At 32.3% G+C, this 20,390-nt stretch overlaps 1 protein-coding gene across 11 annotated transcripts in view; it reads left to right on the forward strand.

Annotated features, from left to right (window-relative positions):
• The window catches only part of MED6 (mediator complex subunit 6), a 32,142-nt gene extending 14,754 nt beyond the window's left edge, over nt 1-17,388 (forward strand). For all 11 annotated transcript variants that reach the window (XM_075372456.1, XM_075372459.1, XM_075372458.1 and 8 more), the window contains 4 exons: nt 4,156-4,315; nt 9,349-9,523; nt 12,180-12,408; nt 15,917-17,388. In XM_075372456.1, the coding sequence (XP_075228571.1) occupies nt 4,156-4,315; nt 9,349-9,523; nt 12,180-12,408; nt 15,917-16,032 (680 nt within the window). In that variant the 3' untranslated portion in view covers nt 16,033-17,388. The remainder of the gene's footprint in view (nt 1-4,155; nt 4,316-9,348; nt 9,524-12,179; nt 12,409-15,916) is intronic.
• The last annotated feature ends 3,002 nt before the right edge of the window (nt 17,389-20,390 follow it).

Below are 20,390 nucleotides of genomic sequence, written 5' to 3' on the forward strand. Positions count from 1 at the left end.
TTTTTACAAAGCCTTATTGATACATATCAGCATGTCAACCCAATTACAGAAATACTGATATATTCAGCCTTTCAAATGGTTCCTTTGCTTTGTTCACCACAGGTATTGGCTGTATAATGAACATGATACTCTCAGAGGAGTAATCAACAACTCAGATTAGTGCCGCTTTACCCAGATGATGTACATACGTGCTTTATAGTCGTAAGAAATGCTATGGCAGATGGTTTAAAACAAGAGACTGTTGCACCATTACTGGAGGAAATAATGGATTATAGATAGTGCTCATAAAGTTATGCAACCACATGTAAAACAAGCCATATATATTTAATGACAAGAATAATTAAACATTTTTCAATTAACTACAGTACTCAAGTTATCTGTTAAAGTAAATTCTCCAAGTTTTTGCAGTTCTTAATTTGATATGGGTTTTGAATTTTTTTTGCAAAATAACGTGATCAAAAGTCCAGCTGTTAAAAAGTTTCTTGAATAATTTTCCTGAAGAATGTATAAGTGACTGATGAATGTTGTGCAAACTGTCATCATGTAACTCTGACAGATGACTACTACATATTATTAGCTGCATTTTTTATTTAAGAAAATATAAACGCTAAACAAAAAATATTTAATTTATTTGGTTCTGCTGTATTGGAAAAAATTAGTCATAAAAACTTTTGGCATTCAGATTAAGATGAAGGAGGTAAAGGAGGCTTGTTTCCAGCTTCCTTTCACCAATTGCATCACTTCAGATGGTTTCATTCCTTCATTTCAAATGGTCTGTTTCCTGAAGAGTGGTTCATGATGAGTGGCAAAATGAAGGGAATGCTACCAAAAACAATAAACTTCACTCGATTAACACTGTGTCACCGTGGAGCTCTTCATGCAAAAATAACCATTGAGAGGAGGTTATTATTTGCCATTTACAAATAGGGCACACTAGGTTCACTCATGGATATCTAATGATGCAAACAGATGCACCCCTCTGTGTTCGCTGCAATTGCCAACTAACAGTGCACCTCATTCTTCTAGATTGTATCTGTTATTTTATCCTAGGGGCTAACATGTGAACTATTCTTCTAGGGGATAATGAAATATTGCTATCCTGTGTTTTACGATTTCTCAGGACCATCTGTTTATATTCAAGTATTAGCTCCCCGTTGCAGATTTGCCTGTGCTATATGGTTACTAGCATTTTCCGTAGCAGTCAGTCTTTTTGTTTTATGGTTTTTAGTCAAGTAATTGGAGGGAGGTACAGCCAGTCACTTACAGTAACGGTGGCAGTGGCCGTGTTTTAATTGAGCTACACCATCGTATAAAAACTTTGCACCCCTTAAAAAAATAGAAATTCAATTGCAAGCCCAAATCTACTGAATATCTCATTCAGTATAGTCAGGATTGATTAAATTTGCAATAATTGTTCAACATTTTTTTACCTTTCTTCACTCTCTTTCAAGGTCAAATTTAAAAAATCTAGAGATTCACATGAGGATTACACTTACCGAAATTCAGGTTAATTTCTTTATTTGTTATTGAGAAATTAAAAAAAAAAAAAAAACAGGATCTCAAAAAAATTCAAAAACCCATTTTAATTCTTGAAACTCAGAATTTCAAAAATCTAGAAATTGATTTTTAGATATTCATATCAAGATAACGCATAGAAAAATCAAACTGATCTTTATTTGTTACTGAGAAACTAAAAAAATAGTAAATTTCATTGTTACTCCATTTTACCCCTTTAAACTTGGAATTTCAAAAAATCCTTTCTTAGTGTGTAGTTACACCGTAAGAGAACATATATATAAATTTTCATCAATTTATCTTTAGTAGTGTTTGCTTGGCTTTGATTATGAATTTTTCACGATATGTTGCCTTCAATTTCAATAAGACCTCTATTGAAATTATCTACTGAAAAATATTTTGGGAGTGGCTTGCTGTAAGAAAGGGAGAATTTAGCGGCTTGCCACCTAGTGGCTCGAATGAGAAGTAGCAGTATCGTACTGGATCATTTATTGTTTACATGTTTTAATAAATAATCTTTCATTTTAATAATTTTTAATTTTTTGATAACATTTTTGGATAACCGTGATTTGTTAGATCTAAAATGTACCTGATACAAGAAAAAATTAGCCTTCAGCCTACTAACAAATAACCAGTTTGAATTTAGAAAATCGGATAACTGTTTGTAGAGATATAAGAGCACCCCATTGTATCTCCTAAATTAGTGCCCCAGGGGCACCCTGTTTTTTACCAATTGATGATGAATGGTCTAGCCTCCCACAAGGTGATTGCATATCTCAATTTATGTATTATTTTTGTAATATTATTCATTCGATTGATTCGAATCATTCAGTTCAAACCCAGCTCACTCAGTGATGTTAGAGACTCACAGTTCATTAATTAAATTCATTAAAGTTTGCTTCAACCGGCAAATCTCCACTACTACATCTGCATATATATATATATATATATATATTTGCTTTTCTTTTTTGAGATTTTTCCAGATGAAATATATCTAAAATATATTACGGCTAAAAATTTGGTTGTGATTGATCAAGTAGTTTTTTTGTTTATTCCGAACAAACAAAAACCCTCTTCCTTTTTATATAATAATATCAATTTGAATCACTGTACTGTGTTTCAACTTTTCATGACATTTGCCGTAAAGCAGATGGTAATTTTATTATTTTAATTTAGATATATAATGTGATAGGCAAGTATTTTTTTATTACCAAAAGTTTATTGTGTTTGGGCAATGATATTGTAAAAGCATTTTTCACAGAAAAAAAAAAGAAGAAAATGGAGACAGTAAATAAATTATGATTTTTAATAAAATATAAACTGAGTTTGTGAAAACATTGTGCTTGTTGTATTAATGCAAAACTATTGACACTGCCACAGGGATGAGGAATCATTGTGACCTATGCATTTTGACCTTGTCTAGTACAGTTAAAAATATATATGTGTCTTGCCAGGACATTAAACTTAGCTAGGAGTCCTTTTACCTTGTAACAACAAATGCAAAGGTTCTGTGACTTTATGAAAGCAGTGGTCACACTTTCTCCGTTACTGGGGGAAATTATTAACGTAAAATAATTCACTTAAAAAGTTTTTACTATTTTTTCTAAACAAGATATATTTAGACTAAGAACAGTTCTCATCTCATAGCACTGAAATAAGGGGGTAATACATCACCATTTTTAAAAATAGTTGTTTAGAAGTATGTAACCATGTAACCATTTAGACCTATTTTTATCTTTAATCTACTTTTTAGGGGTACCAAATATTATATTAGGGGTGCTGTGCTTTTATATCTATCTATATGTACAGTTTTATAAATGTAAACAATTTACATTTATCTAACAGGTATCTTTTAAAACAGATGTTAGACTTCAGATTTAAAGATTGAGACTAAACTTTGAATATCAGACTTTTGAAGATTTTGTATCGTGAAAAGTTAGTAAAATCAGATTCTAGTTGTTTTTTCATCAGGTGGTTACATTTTAAATAATTTTTTTTTTTGTTGCAAACAATTGTGTTTATAGTAAATTTCATTTAGGAAATTTGACAAGTTTGAACACTTTACGTGGTATCAGATGTGACATGCCAGTTTATTTTGTTATTATTACTTAAATTCATCTCTTTTAACTTGGATAGACATACTTTGGCAGTGCGTTAATGCTGGGGATTGGCTTAGAAGTAAAAAATTATCCAAAGATTATTGTTTTTAGCTGAACGTCATTTAATTGTACAAATCCTCTCACTGCTTTTAAGTTTATTTTTTATTTTTATTTTTTATGCAACTTAAATTATTTACTGCCTGAATCACTCACTATGTTTTTAATCTTTAATGAGGAGGAAGCATGAAAAATTGAAATGCTGCTTGTTTTTAATGTTTTCTTGTTAATTATGTTTTTTAATATGGTAGCAAAAATCTATGAAATTTATAGTAGTATTTCATACAATGCTGATTAACTTTTAATTTTAAATAAGTGTATTTATAAAGTTTTGTGTTACCCTGTTATAGCTACATGTTTTACTGATTATGATTCCATTTTAAAAATAATATTTTGTTTTGATTTTTAAATTTAATTTCTATAAACTTTTTTTTCTGTTATTATAATTCAGATAATATGTATTTATGTTTATTTTTTGTTGAAGATAACCCACTTGGTACATCATGGCATGATACTAATTGGATTCCTGTTCTGAGTACATCAAATGTTATGGAATATTTTTCAGAACGTACTAATCCATTTTATGATCGTACCTGTAATAATGAAATTATTAAAATGCAGCGGCTTGGTATTGATCAGCTCAAGTAAGGATATTACCTACTGTATAAAATAAAAGTATTTTTGTTCTACTAAAAATTGGAGCTGATTTTATCAGTGTCATAGCATAATTTTACTTTTAGTAGATTGCTGTCATTGTCACCTCTCTTTACATTCTATTTTCACTTCAGGTAGCAGTGGAAACTGTGATTTCACACCTTCTATTTCATATTACTATCTTTTATTTCACCCTTTCAACAGCATTTAGAGCTTTCACTTTTCCTTCTTTTAGAAGGTATCCATTGCAAAATATTCTTTGGAAGTCTTGAACCATCTGTCTCAATCTCATGGCCAAACTACCTTCTTACTGAAGCCTTTCCATAACTTAAAGAAAAATGTCTCTTAATATATTTATTAAAGATTTTTTTTTTTTGAAAGAACTTCATGACTTTATTTATATCAATGCTGCTAGCCTTTTCTGAATTCTAATTTTTTCCTATATTTTAAATTTTGAATTCAGATTTTAACTCATCAGAAAGATAAGGATAAGTGTATTGTTTTATTTGGTGTATATCTTGTTCAGACATTGTGCACCTTGAGACAGTGCCATTAATTGAGTCTTAGTTATTAGAAATGTTTATAGCTTGTTTTATTTTAACTCATTTTAGGGTGTCAGGGTTAAAGGTATCCAAGAGTAACAGCTTATATTAAGAGAACCAGTTAATATAATTTAATTATTATTTTAATAAACACAGCAACTCACCAAGTTTTATTGTATATTAATCAGGTTCACTGTGTATACCTTTTTTAGCTTACCAGACGTCTAGATGATAATCTAATTTTTGCCAGGTGTTTAGGAGCATCTGGTGGCATCATTAGACCAACAACCTCAACAATTCTCTGTTTTAAATCATCTAAATCTTGAACATTTCTTGGTGCACACAAATTTTAATAAATTCCCAAGTAAATAAGTCCAAAGGAGTGATATCTGAAGATCTAGGTGGCTGTGCAGTTGGACTATCCATCCAATCCATTGTTTGGGGAAAGAATTGTTCAAGAACATAGTAGTAACATCTTGATGAAAGTGTGGTGGATTACCATCTTTTTGGAAACAAGTCTACAGGAATCTGAGGAACAACAAAGTTTTCAAGCATGTCAAGATATGTGTATCCTGTCAAACAGACCAATGACACAATTTTTGTGCAGTCTTAAATAAACATTGACTTTCTGTGTGTCCCTTAAATTTTTTTATTACTGTATGGAGGTTTTCAGACCTCAGATTTGACAATCGTGTCTGTTAGCTTTTCCACACAAATGAAAGGTTGCCTCATCACTAAATAACAGCAAATCAAGATAAATAGAATTGTTTTTGACACGCTAGATTACCTATGCAGCAAATTTATATTGTAGGTGACGATCATTTGGTTTAAGGAGTTGCAACTTACCCACCGGGTTGGTCTAGTGGTGAACGCGTCTTCCCAAATCAGCTGATTTGAAAGACGAGAGTTCCAGCGTTCAAGTCCTAGTAAAGCCAGTTATTTTTACACGGATTTGAACACTAGATCGTGGATACCGGTGTTCTTTGGTGGTTGGGTTTCAATTAACCACACATCTCAGGAATGGTCGAACTGAGAATGTACAAGACTTACACTTCATTTACACTCATACATATCATCCTCATTCATCCTCTGAAGAATTATCTAAACAGTAGTCACCGGAGGTTAAACAGGAAAAAGAAAGAAAGAAGATGCAACTTGTACATTCACAGACAAAGCCGTTTATGAATAGTGTTGTTAGCAGTGGAACAAGGAATTTGTAGTTCCTAACTAGCCTGCCCAATTGACTTTCTAGGACTGGTAGTGAATGCATAGCGCACTTTATGCGTAATTCTTCATTAACTGAAACTTTTGGATGATTTCCAGTTTGTGAAACCAAGCTTCCATTCTCTCTTAAAGTTGTATCCCACTGACTAGTAGACTTGGATGTAGGAGGATTGATATAACATTCAGTTCAAACATAATGTTGAACATGCATAACTGATTGAAATTCCACTAACCAAAGTATGCACTGAACTTTCTGTTGTGGGGTCCATATCTCAATTGATTACTACTGACTACAATTACATTGTGAGTTGGCTTGCCTGCACACGTATATTCTGCTAACCTTGAGAGTGTACTGAACAAATCTTGGAGATATTAACCTGTGATTAAGAGATTATGATGACTGGTTTTCTAAATATACTTCTGGATACCTTTAGTCCAGACACCCTATACTTTTTTATTTTATGTTTTGGTAATGTAACAATGAATTTTACTGTATTTTATTGCATGCAAAAATTACTAATGTATTTATGTTTTAAATTGGAATGTTATACATAAAACATTTATATTTTTTTTTGTTCTCTTCAGTAATTTGACTGGTTTGATACAGCTCCAAGATTCCCTAACTAGTGTTAGTCGTTTAATTTCAGTATACCCCCTACATCCTACATCCCTAACAATTTGTTTTACATATTCCAAACGAGGCCTGCCTACACAATTTTTTCCTTCTCCTGTCCTTCCAATATTAAAGCGACTATTCCAAGATACCTTAGTATGTGGCCCATAAGTCTGTCTCTTCTTTTAGCTATATTTTTCCAAATACTTCTTTCTTCATCTATTTGCCACAAAACCTCTTCATTTGTCACTTTATCCACCCATCTGATTTTTAACATTCTCCTATAGCACCGCATTTCAAAAGCTTCTAATCTTTTCTTCTCAGATACTCCAATTGTCCAAGCTTCACTTCCATATAAAGCGACACTCCAAACATATACGTTCAAAAATTTTTTCCTGATATTTAAATTAATTTTTGATGTAAACAAATTATATTTCTGACTGAAGGCTCGTTTCGCTTGTGCTATTGGGCATTTTATATCACTCCTGCTTCGTCCATCTTTAGTAATTCTACTCCCAAATAACAAAATTCTTCTACCTCCATAATCTTTTCTCCTCCTATTTTCATATTCATTGGTCCATATTTGTTATTTCTAATACATTTCATTACTTTTGTTTTGTACTTGTTTATTTTCATGCGATAGTTCTTGCATAGGACTTCATCTATGCCATTCATTGTTTCTTCTAAATCCTTTTTACTCTCGGCTAGAATTACTATATCATCAGAAAATCGTAGCATCTTTATCTTTTCACCTTGTACTGTTACTCCGAATCTAAATTGTTCTTTAACATCATTAACTGCTAGTTCCATGTAAAGATTAAAAAGTAACGGGAATAGGGAACATCCTTGTCGGACTCCGTTTCTTATTACGGCTTCTTTTTTATGTTCTTCAATTATTACTGTTGCTGTTTGGTTCCTGTACATGTTAGCAATTGTTCTTCTATCTCTGTATTTGAACCCTAATTTTTTTTAAATGCTGAACATTTTATTCCAGTCTACGTTATCGAATGCCTTTTCTACGTCTATAAACGCCAAGTATGTTGGTTTGTTTTTCTTTAATCTTCCCTTCTACTATTAATCTGAGGCCTAAAATTGCTTCCCTTGTCCCTATACTTTTCCTGAAACCAAATTGGTCTTCTCCTAACACTTCTTCCACTCTTCTCTCAATACTTCTATATAGAATTCTAGTTAAGATTTTTGATGCATGACTAGTTAAACTAATTGTCCTGTATTCTTCACATTTATCTGCCCCTGCTTTCTTTGGTATCATGACTATAACACTTTTTTTGAAGTCTGACGGAACTTCCCCGTTTTCATAAATATTACACACCAGCTTGTATAATCTATCAATCGCTTCCTCACCTGCACTGCGCAGTAATTCTACAGGTATTCCGTCTATTCCAGGAGCCTTTCTGCGATTTAAATCTTTTAATGTTCTCTTAAATTCAGATCTCAGTATTGTTTCTCCCATTTCATCCTCCTCAACTTCCTCTTCTTCTTCTATAACACCATTTTCTAATTCATTTCCTCCGTATAGCTCTTCAATATATTCCACCCATCTATCGACTTTACCTTTCGTATTATATATTGGTGTACTATCTTTGTTTAACACATTATTAGATTTTAATTTATGTACCCCAAAAGTTTCCTTAACTTTCCTGTATGCTCCATCTATTTTACCAATGTTCATTTCTCTTTCCACTTCTGAACACTTTTCTTTAATCCACTCTTCTTTCGCTAGTTTGCACTTCCTGTTTATAGCATTTCTTAATTGTCGGTAGTTCCTTTTACTTTCTTCATCACTAGCATTCTTATATTTTCTACGTTCATCCATCAGCTGCAATATATTGTCTGAAACCCAAGGTTTTGTACCAGTTCTCTTTGTTCCCCCTAAGTTCGCTTCTGCTGATTTAATAATTTCCTTTTTAACATTCTCCCTTTCTTCTTCTACATTTTCTACCTTATCTTTTTTACTCAGACCTCTTGCGATGTCCTCCTCAAAAAACTTCTTTACCTCCTCTTCCTCAAACTTCTCTAAATTCCACCGATTCATCTGACGTCTTTTCTTCAGGTTTTTAAACCCTAATCTACATTTCATTATCACCAAATTATGGTCGCTATCAATGTCTGCTCCAGGGTAAGTTTTGCAGTCAACGAGTTGATTCCTAAATCTTTGCTTAACCATGATATAATCTATCTGATACCTTGCAGTATCGCCTGGCTTTTTCCAAGTGTATATTCTTCTATTATGATTTTTAAATTGGGTGTTGGCAATTACTAAATTATACTTTGTGCAAAACTCTATAAGTCTGTCCCCTCTTTCATTCCTTTTGCCCAGCCCGTATTCACCTTCTATATTTCCTTCCTTGCCTTTTCCAATGCTTGCATTCCAATTTCCAACTATTATTAAATTTTCATCTCCTTTTACATGTTTAATTGCTTCATCAATCTATTCGTATACACACTCTACCTCATCATCATCATGGGCGCTTGTAGGCATATAGACGTTAACAATCGTTGTCGGTTTAGGTTTTGATTTTACCCTAATTACATCCTTATATTACATAATAATATATATTATTATTAAAAAAAAATTGTTTCTTATAATAAAATATTAAATTTGTGTTTATTTTTATTGTTACAGCAATATGACTGGTCTTGAATACATGCTGCTTCATGTACAAGAGCCAATTTTATATGTTATACGCAAGCAACTTCGTCATTCTATGACTCATGCTACACCATTAGCTGATTATTATATTATTGCAGGTGTTGTTTATCAGGCACCTGATCTTGCATCTATACTAAATTCAAGATTGGTAAGTGATGCTTATAAATTTTATTTTATTATAAATAATTCAGCTTCATGATTTATAACAGGTTAAGACTTTTGCTTAATTCACATAATTTATGTATCTTGTTTATGGCATTTTTTAAGTGTTCAAGAAATGGATGATAGTTTATTCTTTTACCTGGGACTGGCATCAAATATCTCTCATCATCGCAGTCTGCAGTTAAATTGTGATATTTTATTATACTTAAGTTTGCCAGTTAAGGTGTAGGCATTTATCAAGCTACCAACAGTGTACAGTAAGGCTCTTTGGCTTCAATATGTATTAAGTGGACAAGTCCTTTGAAAGAGCTTTATTTTTATTAGAATCCTTTTGTGAGACAATTCTAAAATAATGTGTTCCATTGTCTCTGCTTAATCTTAAAAATATGCATATACCAACAGAAACATCAATACGGACATCTCTGTAGACTTAGGTATGAGTGTACCTATTTATGTGGTTTTGACCAGTCACGAGATATATTAATTCTGTAGCTCTGGTAATGCCTTCTAATTGCCTTGACTATCGGCTGTAAATACTAGATTAGTATTTTGTTTAAACATACTCATTGGCATCTAAATAGATAAATAACATTTTAATATTTTTTTGGAGTGTTTGTAAAGGAATTTTCTGTGTGTTTTGAATGTAGCTTATCTCAGATGATAATCCAGTTATCTCCAAAATATTGGTGGCTTATAATTAATTATGAGCTTACTCTATGAATCATGAGACCTTGCCTTTGGTGAGGGTACTTGAGTGCTTACTGATGCAGGGTAGCTGGACCCTATTGGAGAGGTATCTGTTGAGAGCCAGACTAAGGAACCATTTCTGAAAGAGGGCAGCAGCTCTTTCAGAAGTTGTTAAGGGAGTAGGTTAGGAGGATTTAAACAGGCTTGTCAACATCAATCTTCTGAGTACTGCGCAGCTGAAAGCAATGGTAAACTATGTTTCTAAGAAAATGTTGCTCTCTGCATTCTCATGTAACAAAGATGGATATGCCTTCTGTGGTAAAATATTCCAGATGTAAATTAGACCTCTGTTCGGATTTCTGGTTGGGAACTACTAAGGAAGGGGTCACCAGAAAATTAAAAAATAACAATCTATGAGTCAGAGCGTGGAATGTTAGAAGTCTAAAAAAGGTTGGTAGGTTAAAAAATTTAAAGAGGGAATTGGTTAAATATATAGATGTAGCAGGAATTCAATGTAGCGAGGTTCAATGGGAAGAGGAAAATGACTTTCAGTCAGGTGATTTTAGAATAATTAACTCAGCATCAGATAAAGAGCAAATAGGAGTAGGTTTCATAATGGACAAGAAGATAGGGAAGAGAGTAGAGAAAGTATTTCAAAAAGTTTAGCAATAGAATCATTCTAATAAGGATAAAATCAAAACCTAAGCTGACAATGATTGTTAATGTCTACATGCCTACAGTGCCCATGATGATTATGAGGTAGAGTGTGTATACAAAGAAATTGACAAAGCAGTTAAACATATAAAAGGGGATAAAAATTTAATAATAGGTGGAGATTGGAATGCAAGCATCAGAAAAAGCACAAAAGGAAATATTGTGGGTGAATATGAATTGGGCAAAATGAATGAAAGGAAGGGATTGACTTATTGAGTTTTGCACAAAGTACAATTTAGTAATTGCCAACACCAATTAAAAAATCATAAGAGAAAACATACACATGGAAAAAGCCTGGTGATAGTGCAAGGTATCAGATAGATTATATCATGGTTAAACAAAGATTTAGAAATCAACTTATAGACTGCAAAGCTTATCCAGGAGCAGATACTGATAATGAATGACTGCAATTTACTGATAATGAAATGTAGATTGGGGTTTAAAAACTTGAAGAGGAGGTAAAGAGGATTTTTGAGGAGGACATTGCAAGATGTCTGAGTAAAAAAGATAAGGTAGAAAATATAGAAGAAGAAAGGGAGAATGTTAAAAACGAAGTTCTTAAATCAGCAGAAACGAACTTAGGTTGAACAGAGAGCACCGATAGAAAACCTTGGATATCAGAGGATATATTGGTGCTGATGTATGAATGTAAAAAGTATAAGAATGCTAGTGATGAAGAACGTAAAAGGAACTATTGACAATTAAGATATACTACAGAGTTATAGCCAAATTAAATTTTAATTAATGAAATATTTGGATCTTAGGGGAAGGCACATTGGTTCGAATCAGACTTCATCTCCTTTTTTTAACTTTTTTTAAATTTAAATATATTGATTTATTATAATTATTAACCTCTCGTAAAAAAAAATGTACAATGAATAAATAATTCAATAACAAAAAAAAATAATAATTGAAAAAATATCAGAAGTTTTTAATGAAATAAAATTTTATGTACTTTTCATTTTAAAAAATGTGTTAATGTAATTTAATAGGCGTACAAGGATGTCATGTGTTGTCCACATCAGATTTTTTTGAAATTGTTATTGTAATTAATACGATTGTTGTTAATGTTATTATAACATTAATTATCAATTAATGTAGTTTTTTATTCATTTCCTTTCGGTCTTGGTTTTTTTTATGGTGTTGTCTTGATAATATTAATATAATTTTACATTATGGATAGCTGTACAGTTTTTGTGTGATCTGTGAAAACTTTATTCATTGTTATTTTTTCTTTACAGTCATCAACTGTTTACCATTTACAATCAGCATTTGAAGAATCTATGTCATATTCTCGATATCATCCAAGTAAAGGATATTCATGGGAATTGAAAGTACCAGAAAAACCAAAAAAAGAATCTCTGAGAGAGGAACCAAGTTCACTGTTTCAGAGACAAAGGGTAGATATGTTGTTGGGTGAACTTACCAGAAAATTTCCCTTACCAATCATTAAACTGCTTCAGCCAGAACGTAATTATATATAACATAATTAATTATATAGGACATAATTTTATATAATCAGTGTATATGTAGTCATTGTATGGTTGTCAATTTTTGTAACTTTGAAAGGAAAAATGATAGAGTGATGAAACAAGCATCAGATGAAAGAGAAATTCTAAGATTTGTTATATCTGATAGAAAATTGAGTGGGAGAATACACTTGTATAGGAAAGAGTGTGCATGCAGCTAGGCTAACAATATTTTCAGCTGCTTGTAAACTGCTGGAAGGTTTTATGACTAACAAAATTTGAATCTGTGACTGGTGCAAAGAGAATATTGTTGTTTTCAATGAAGAGCCTCTGTATTGAAACAACTTAGTCATTGGAATCGGTAATTGAAAGAAACAAGAAGTCTATTGGGTAAGAAAAGTTCTGGCAGACCATCTATTGGTGTTGAAAACACTGAAAATATTTTCAGTTTTTTTATTTCCAGAAAATTTGTGCAGGAATTTGCCCGTGAACTTGATCTGACAAAAGCATTTATTCACAAGGTGTAAAAAAAAACACCTTCATCACTGCAGATATAGCAGAAGTTATGTCTAGGTGATATTTCCTGAGTAAGATGTTAAACTGGTGTCCTCTACAACTTTGTAATTCCATTATTTCTGGAATGTCTCAAGAAGTAGCAGCCTGCGGTCTCTGGGGGCTTTAAAGTAGGGAAAATGCTAGCTGGTTGTCTGGATTAACAATATGATGTTAACAGAAAATTCTGAGGAAAGCACGGGACACAATTTGTCAATATCAGCAAATCTATTCTTAAATTAGGGGTAGAATGAGGGTGAATATCTAGTGCCTGAAAACAGGACTTTATTCACTAAGGGAAGGAAACCTGACAGAAAACCCTGGCCTTCCAAGTTGGGGGTTTGTTGTGAGGTGGCAGCTCCTTCTTACTAGTGTAAAAAAAAATACATTGCTACAAAGCCAAACTAAGAGAACTGGTATAGGAATGGAAGTAAGGATTAAAAATTGAAATGTCAATGAAAAAATGGATTGGAAACAGAAATATATCTTAAAATCAGAATTTTGGAACGTACAAACAATTTTGAAGGTAAGATGGCAGAGGTAAGTAGTGAGATTAAAAGTACATTATTAATGTTTTATTGCAAGAGATCAGGAGAAAGGAGCTGGGACAATGGACAAGAAAGACTGTAGTTTGATATATAACCAGTATGAGCAGTACCTAGACTGTATTTATGATAAATAATTTAAGTGATGTAGAGTTTATTAGCCTTTGGCAGCTGTGTAAAATTAAGTTAAAGGTATGTGCAAGAGTACGTCTATGATTTCTACTTATGCTCCCACAGAAGATGGCACAGAAGTCAAATGCTAAATTTTCTTTGAATCTCCAGCTAGGAAATGTAGTTTTTTTTGTCTTCATTCATTTGACTGGTTGATGCAGCTCTCCAAGATTCCCTATCTAGTGCTAGTTGTTTCATTTCGGTATACCGCCTACATCCTACATCCCTAACAATTTGTTTTACATATTCCAAACATGGCCTGCCTACACAATTTTTCCCTTCTACTTGTCCTTCCAATATTAAAGCGACTATTCCAGGATGCCTTAATATGTGGCCTATAAGTCTGTCTCTTCTTTTAACTATATTTTTCCAAATGCTTCTTTCTTCATCTATTTGCCGCAATACCTCTTCATTTGTCACTTTATCCACCCATCTGATTTTTAACATTTTCCTATAGCACCACATTTCAAAAGCTTCTAATCTTTTCTTCTCAGATACTCCAATCGTCCAAGTTTCACTTCCATATAAAGCGACACTCCAAACATATACTTTCAAAAATCTTTTCCTGACATTTAAATTAATTTTTGATGTAAACAAATTATATTTCTGACTGAAGGCTCGTTTCGCTTGTGCTATTCGGCATTTTATATTGCTCCTGCTTCATCCATCTTTAGTAATTCTACTTTCCAAATAACAAAATTCTTCTACCTCCTTAATCTTTTCCCCTCCTATTTTCACATTCAATGGTCCATATTCGTTAAGGAAATGTAGCAAAGTCCCAAAATAGTACAATAGGGTATTTTAATACAAAAGTGCAAAAGGAATCTTTTCATTAGGGAGTTTTTGGGAAGCGTAACTGCTTAATTATAATCCAGTAGTAATGGAAGGATATTAGATGAACTATCTGTGAGACAGTTTATTTTAATTGCTAGTGCTCTTTTTAACCATAAAAAGTACATCTAGGCACTAAGAAAATTCCTGGAACAAACAATGTTAATTAGATTCCAAATATTAATCAAAACATTGTTTCCAGAAAATGTGCCAGTAGGGTGTCAAATGTGACAGTGACTAGAGGTCCAAACTTAACTCCAATAATTACGCGATCAGAGTTACTATCTTTGAGAAAATATCCATTGTAGATTCCTATCTGCAATGCCTGAAATGGAAAAGACCAAAATAGAATGTGGTGAATCTAAGAGGCAGAGAAAGCGGCAAGAATATCAGGCCACAGAAGAGACAACTGAGAGTACTAGAATGAGGGAATTATGTAGGCAAAATTTGTTGCTTTATAAAGAACACTTTAACTGATGTGACAAGAGACAGCTGGTGAGATAAATGGAGAAATGTAGAGTGGTTTGATGAAGAATCCAAAGAAGTGATTATGCAAAAACAGCATCAGTTATCAGTGTTGCAAAGGTAGCAACACTGTGTAGATGAGCGTAGCAAGATATAAAGAAAGAAAGAATGAAGGTAGTTACTAAATTAATAAGAATGAGAGAAAGAGTATACCTGAAAAAGAAAGGGGTTTCCTTTCAGGTATTCTCATTGTAAGTATTCTTTTATTATTCTCATGTATTTACTTTATGAATGTTCATCAATTAATATGTGCATTTTGTTTTAGACTTTTGTGTTTTAGATTGTTTTTTTTAAATAATTTTCTCTTTTAAATTTTATTTTGGTATGTTAGTATTTGTTCATGTATTCAGCAAAAGGAGCATAACAATTAATTTTAAGGAAGTTTATGGGATGACTTTATCTTATCTATGATTACAGTGCAGGCTATATTTTTATTTAAAAAATTTATAGGATTTGCAGTCCCTCTTAAAAAAGTAGCTTTCTGTTATGTGTACTTGCTTCGTTATTACCTTGCAAAAAGATTTTTTAGTTAGTATTAAATTTTATTAATTTGCTTCTTTTTAAGGAAATATTTAAAACCGTTTTTAATAATAACTTTTTTTAAAAGTTATCCAAAAGTTTGGATAACTTTTCAGTAAAACTAATTATGTGAAATTTGCATTCTATTGATGGATTTTAACATGAAATTTCAAATAGAAAAACAATTTTTTTTGGGGGAAAGTGTTAAATGGGAAACAACTTTTGTTGAAATAATTTAACTTGGTAATAGTTTAATACACAAGGCAAAGGCAATAAGTAGTTAAATTAGAAAAAATAAATCACATAATATTAACTCAAAGATGGATTTAAATGAAATTATTTTTATGTTTTTTTTTGGATTTGCAGAAGAAACAGTTGTTAAGCAAGAACCAAGAGAAATTAAAACAGATAAAACAAATAATGAGAATAGTAATGCACCATCTATGAAGCCTCCACCAGAAAAAAAACCAAGATTGAGTTAATAACTTCTGTTGATTTTTGTTTAATCAGTTTTTATTACCATGCAGTTTAAATTAATCTTAGTAAATTGTCATTAGAATGAATTATTGAAACAAAATAGAGGCTCCACAAGATACATTCAAAAAGTAAATACTGTAATTACTGTATTATGAAAGTTTATTTTCCCAGAAGTTTTTTTGTGACAATATATTGTACATTATTTTCTGAATATTTTTCAGGATTGACTATTTAGGCATTTGTTATTTAAAAATACTGTATTCTGTATTCCCTGAAACTTCCTGAGAAAATATCATTTTCATATTGGCAACATTGTGGAATCTTGATGAGGAAGAATCTCTTCAGATATAGTAGCAGATGAAAGTAACACCACAATAAATCTGGGCTGTATGGAGGTGATCCATCTTTTCCCAGCCACCAGATGTGGTGAGGACTTGAGTTTGTTGAGCCGTAAATGGTTCAGTACTAGAAGCCAATAGAACACCTTAAAATCAGGATGCTGTATCTTTTGTTCTGGATCATATGCTGCAATTTATTTGAATTGCTTCACAGTTAGAGGATGTATTTATCATTGTGCCTTATAGTAAAACAATATATTTTGTCTCACAAAAAACTTTGGATATGATCTTATAGGTTGAAATTTCTAGGTTGGATGCATGCTTGCTTAGTTATATGCCTTCATTCCATGGACTGCTGTATCGATTTCAGGATCGTTTGGCCTGTTTCAACTATCACTGGTACTCTTTTGTCATGTATGATACAATCAGACCACTGCAATGGGCTTTGGTTTGTGTGCTCCTTTGAGAATATCTCTACTACCCACCATGAGTAAAATTCACGATGAATTCTATCAGTTTAAATAATCTGACATAATTTCTTAGAGATTATCCATGAAATTTCATAATCTAAAAAAAAATAAATTATGCACAATTCCATTCTTTCCTTAAATGATGGGAAACAGCTAATACAGCTCACAACCTCCAGATATGACTATAATTTCAAACTATAATTACAAACTATAATTTCATTGTATTTTTTTAAAGTGAAGCTTTTGTTTTGGTATTTTTTAATGCTTTTATTTTGAATTTTTTATAGCTTCCTTAAATTAGTTTATTAATCTAATTGATTTAATTGTATTGTATATGTTTGTTTAAAGTAAAAATATGAGCACATGCACGCGCACGCGCGCGCACCTAACTGTAACTGATTATTTTAATTTTAAAATATAATAATATTGGTGTTGAATGTAAATATAATATTTTTTAGTGGTTTCAGTGAACTAGTTTCTTATAATCATATATACAGCATATATTTTTTATTGTTTTTTATATCTAAATAAAACATTTTGTAATTATTAAAAATTATAGTTTATTTCCAATCCTATAAAAATGGTCTGTGAAATAATGGAGTCTGTAATATATATCTATGTTCAAATTCTTGTATGAAACTCCCACTACTATGGGTTATGTAGTATAACATTTATGGTTAAATTGAAGTCTTATAATTGAGATTTCATTTTGTCATACCCGACTAATTTTTTATTGATTTTTATGATATACTTGAAATCTCGGTTTCTAGTAGAATTTCCATGATTTGGGCTGCATTCCTTGTTCATATGGAGGGTGAATCTGTAGCTTCTTAATCTCTGAATTGTCAAGCCAGGATGTATTAATTATATTCTTACAACAGAAGAATATAGTGACCAGAAGAGAGAATTAAAGAGCTGCTAGTATTAATGTATAATGCTAATTGTAATTGTGGCCTTGAGATATCTAGGTTTTTCATAGGGAGGTTGTAGATTTAGCTTGTTAAACCCCTGTTATTCTGAAATGAATCCTATTAGTATATGTGTTTGTTGAAGGGCAGATTTATTGAAATCACAAATAACACTGAATTAAAATAGTTGCTGAGTTAATTATGTATTCTGTAAACCAATAAATATATTAAAATTTGTGGTAATTTAAAACGAAAGAGAACACTAAACAGATTTGAATTGACAATATTTTGAAATACATGATTCTAGTTATTTGAAAAATATCTTTCAGTTAGTAAAGATTATTAAAGTTTCTTAATATGTGTTATACTACAGTTATTATTAAAAAAAATTATTTTTCTTAATGAAGTAGTTTGCTGTTTAAAGATTCACATGTTAATACTTTGCACTATTTATTTTTTATCCGCTCATTCTATATGCTGTAATAAAATGCCTCCAAGATTCCCCTAGTTTATTTATTTTACAAAAAACCTTTCAATAGTGAATATTTTTGTAAATTAATGTTTGAAATAATAGTTTTTGAATTAAACAGAAGATTATTTACACTCCATTATATTAAAAAAAAATTTCTTAAGTTTCAAGTTTCCCATAAAGTTTCAATCAGATACATTCATACTTCTGTTGTTAGTAATTTGAGTTGAACAAATTTTGTGTTTTGTGAAATATGGATGAAAGAAAATTTCATATGGTTCGAATGTTATTTCTTGAAAGACAAAACTGTACAGAAAACAAAAGCCAAGCTGGATAAATATTATGGTGAGTCAGCTACATCAGGTAGAACAATTTACCAACCAACCAATTTGGTTATTTTTGCAGTGGTTAGTTGAATACAAATGTTTGGGCCTGTTTCAATATAATTGAGAGGAATTTTTTACCATTTCATAATAGTTGATTAACGTTGTACAAGTGAGTAGTACACCTGAAACAAAAAAAAAAACAAACAAAATAGTGGGTTGCTGCACTCAGGAAACATTCTCCAAAGAAGGCAAAAACCATTCAAGTAGCAGGAACTATTGGACAATCAGGCCTCCGGCTGCCTATAGCTCACTGTGGGCAGTTATCATATTTGTGGGCTTGCCCAACAAAGTAGTAGATATCAGTGAGTAAGTAGTTAGATTAGCTTAGCTTATCTTATTTACTTAGGAAAGCATTCACAAAGATGTCGATTGTAGAGTCAGGAGAGACTTAAGATAAAACCCAGGCAGGTTAGAACAACCAAGAGGTTGTTGAGAGGGCAGTGGTGGATGTTTCTGTCTTTTCCTCCAATTACAAAAGCGAAGCTAGGCAGGCAGGCATGTCCACTTGGGTAGCAAAAAGTAGTCTAATTAGTGATTTTGTTAACATTGAGGGTAGAGCTGGTAGTTCTGTTCCTCTAGTAGCACAATTTTGAGGAACAATATGAGCAGTTATTAGAATTTATTGAAACTCCTCCCCTTCTTCCCACTACACACAGAGATGCAGAACACTTAATACTATATACATGACACTATATACACTTGATATTATATATCTTGGTGCACTACACCAAGAACAATTCACAAATTACAACACATACCCTTACACAACTACACAACAACATTCTACACTATTTCTTCTTACATTTACACTCAGTGATGTTGTGACATCTTATGAAATGCAACTGTAACCCAAGGTGGAAACTGTCGTGCTGATTGGTGAATGGCTCTACATAGTCTCAAATGCTATCCACTGGGCACTTGGGTGAACCCAGTTGCATTTAGCTCTAGCTACAGTACATGTGTGCTCTGCTGGAGTGGTCTGTTATATCGCCGATACTCATGGGACCAAAATTACAAATCCACAAAAAACTCATTTGATAGTTGGTGGTCCATCTGAAAAAACCATCAAGTTTAGTTTTGTGACAAGGCCTTGCTTAGCGTTGTTTGACGAGGATAACAGTTCAAAACATGTGTTAATTTAAGTGGTGATAAATCAAGTCTGCAATACAAGAACATCAGATTTGTAGTTCTTCAAAATAATCAGGAAGGTAAATTAACAAAGTTGTAACAGGTTCTTGTGGTTCTCCAAAGAACATCAGAAAGTTACGAGACATCGATTCTGATTGAAACATTTAATGATGAGCAGGGTCGATCTCTCTTGCATCTCACTAATATGGACGGTATACAAATAAGTGCGTCCCCATGGGCCTAGCCTCTGCAGCTTTTCTTCCCACTACACACTTAGCTGCAGAATACTTTTCACTATACACGTATGCTACACCAGGTACACTACATGACTTACAACATATACATTTACTCGACTACACAACAACATCCAACACAGTTTTCTCTTTCACTTACATTTGATGGTGTTGCGACATCGTACGAACTGCAACCGTAACCCAAGGTGGGAACTATCGTGCCGATGGGTGAATGGCTCTACGTAGTGAGTCTCGAACGATGTCCTCTGGGCACCAGAGCAAACCCAGTTATATTTAGCTCTAGCTCCAGTACGCGTGCGCTCTGCTGGAGTGGTCTATTAAATCGCCGGTTCTCGTGGGACCAAAATTTCAGTTCCTACAATCAATTCTATGATGGTTGGTGGTCCATCTGAAAAAACCACCACTTTAAG

This window comes from Lycorma delicatula, chromosome 8 (genome assembly GCF_047948215.1).
Source record: "Lycorma delicatula isolate Av1 chromosome 8, ASM4794821v1, whole genome shotgun sequence".
NCBI classification, from domain to species: domain Eukaryota; kingdom Metazoa; phylum Arthropoda; class Insecta; order Hemiptera; family Fulgoridae; genus Lycorma; species Lycorma delicatula.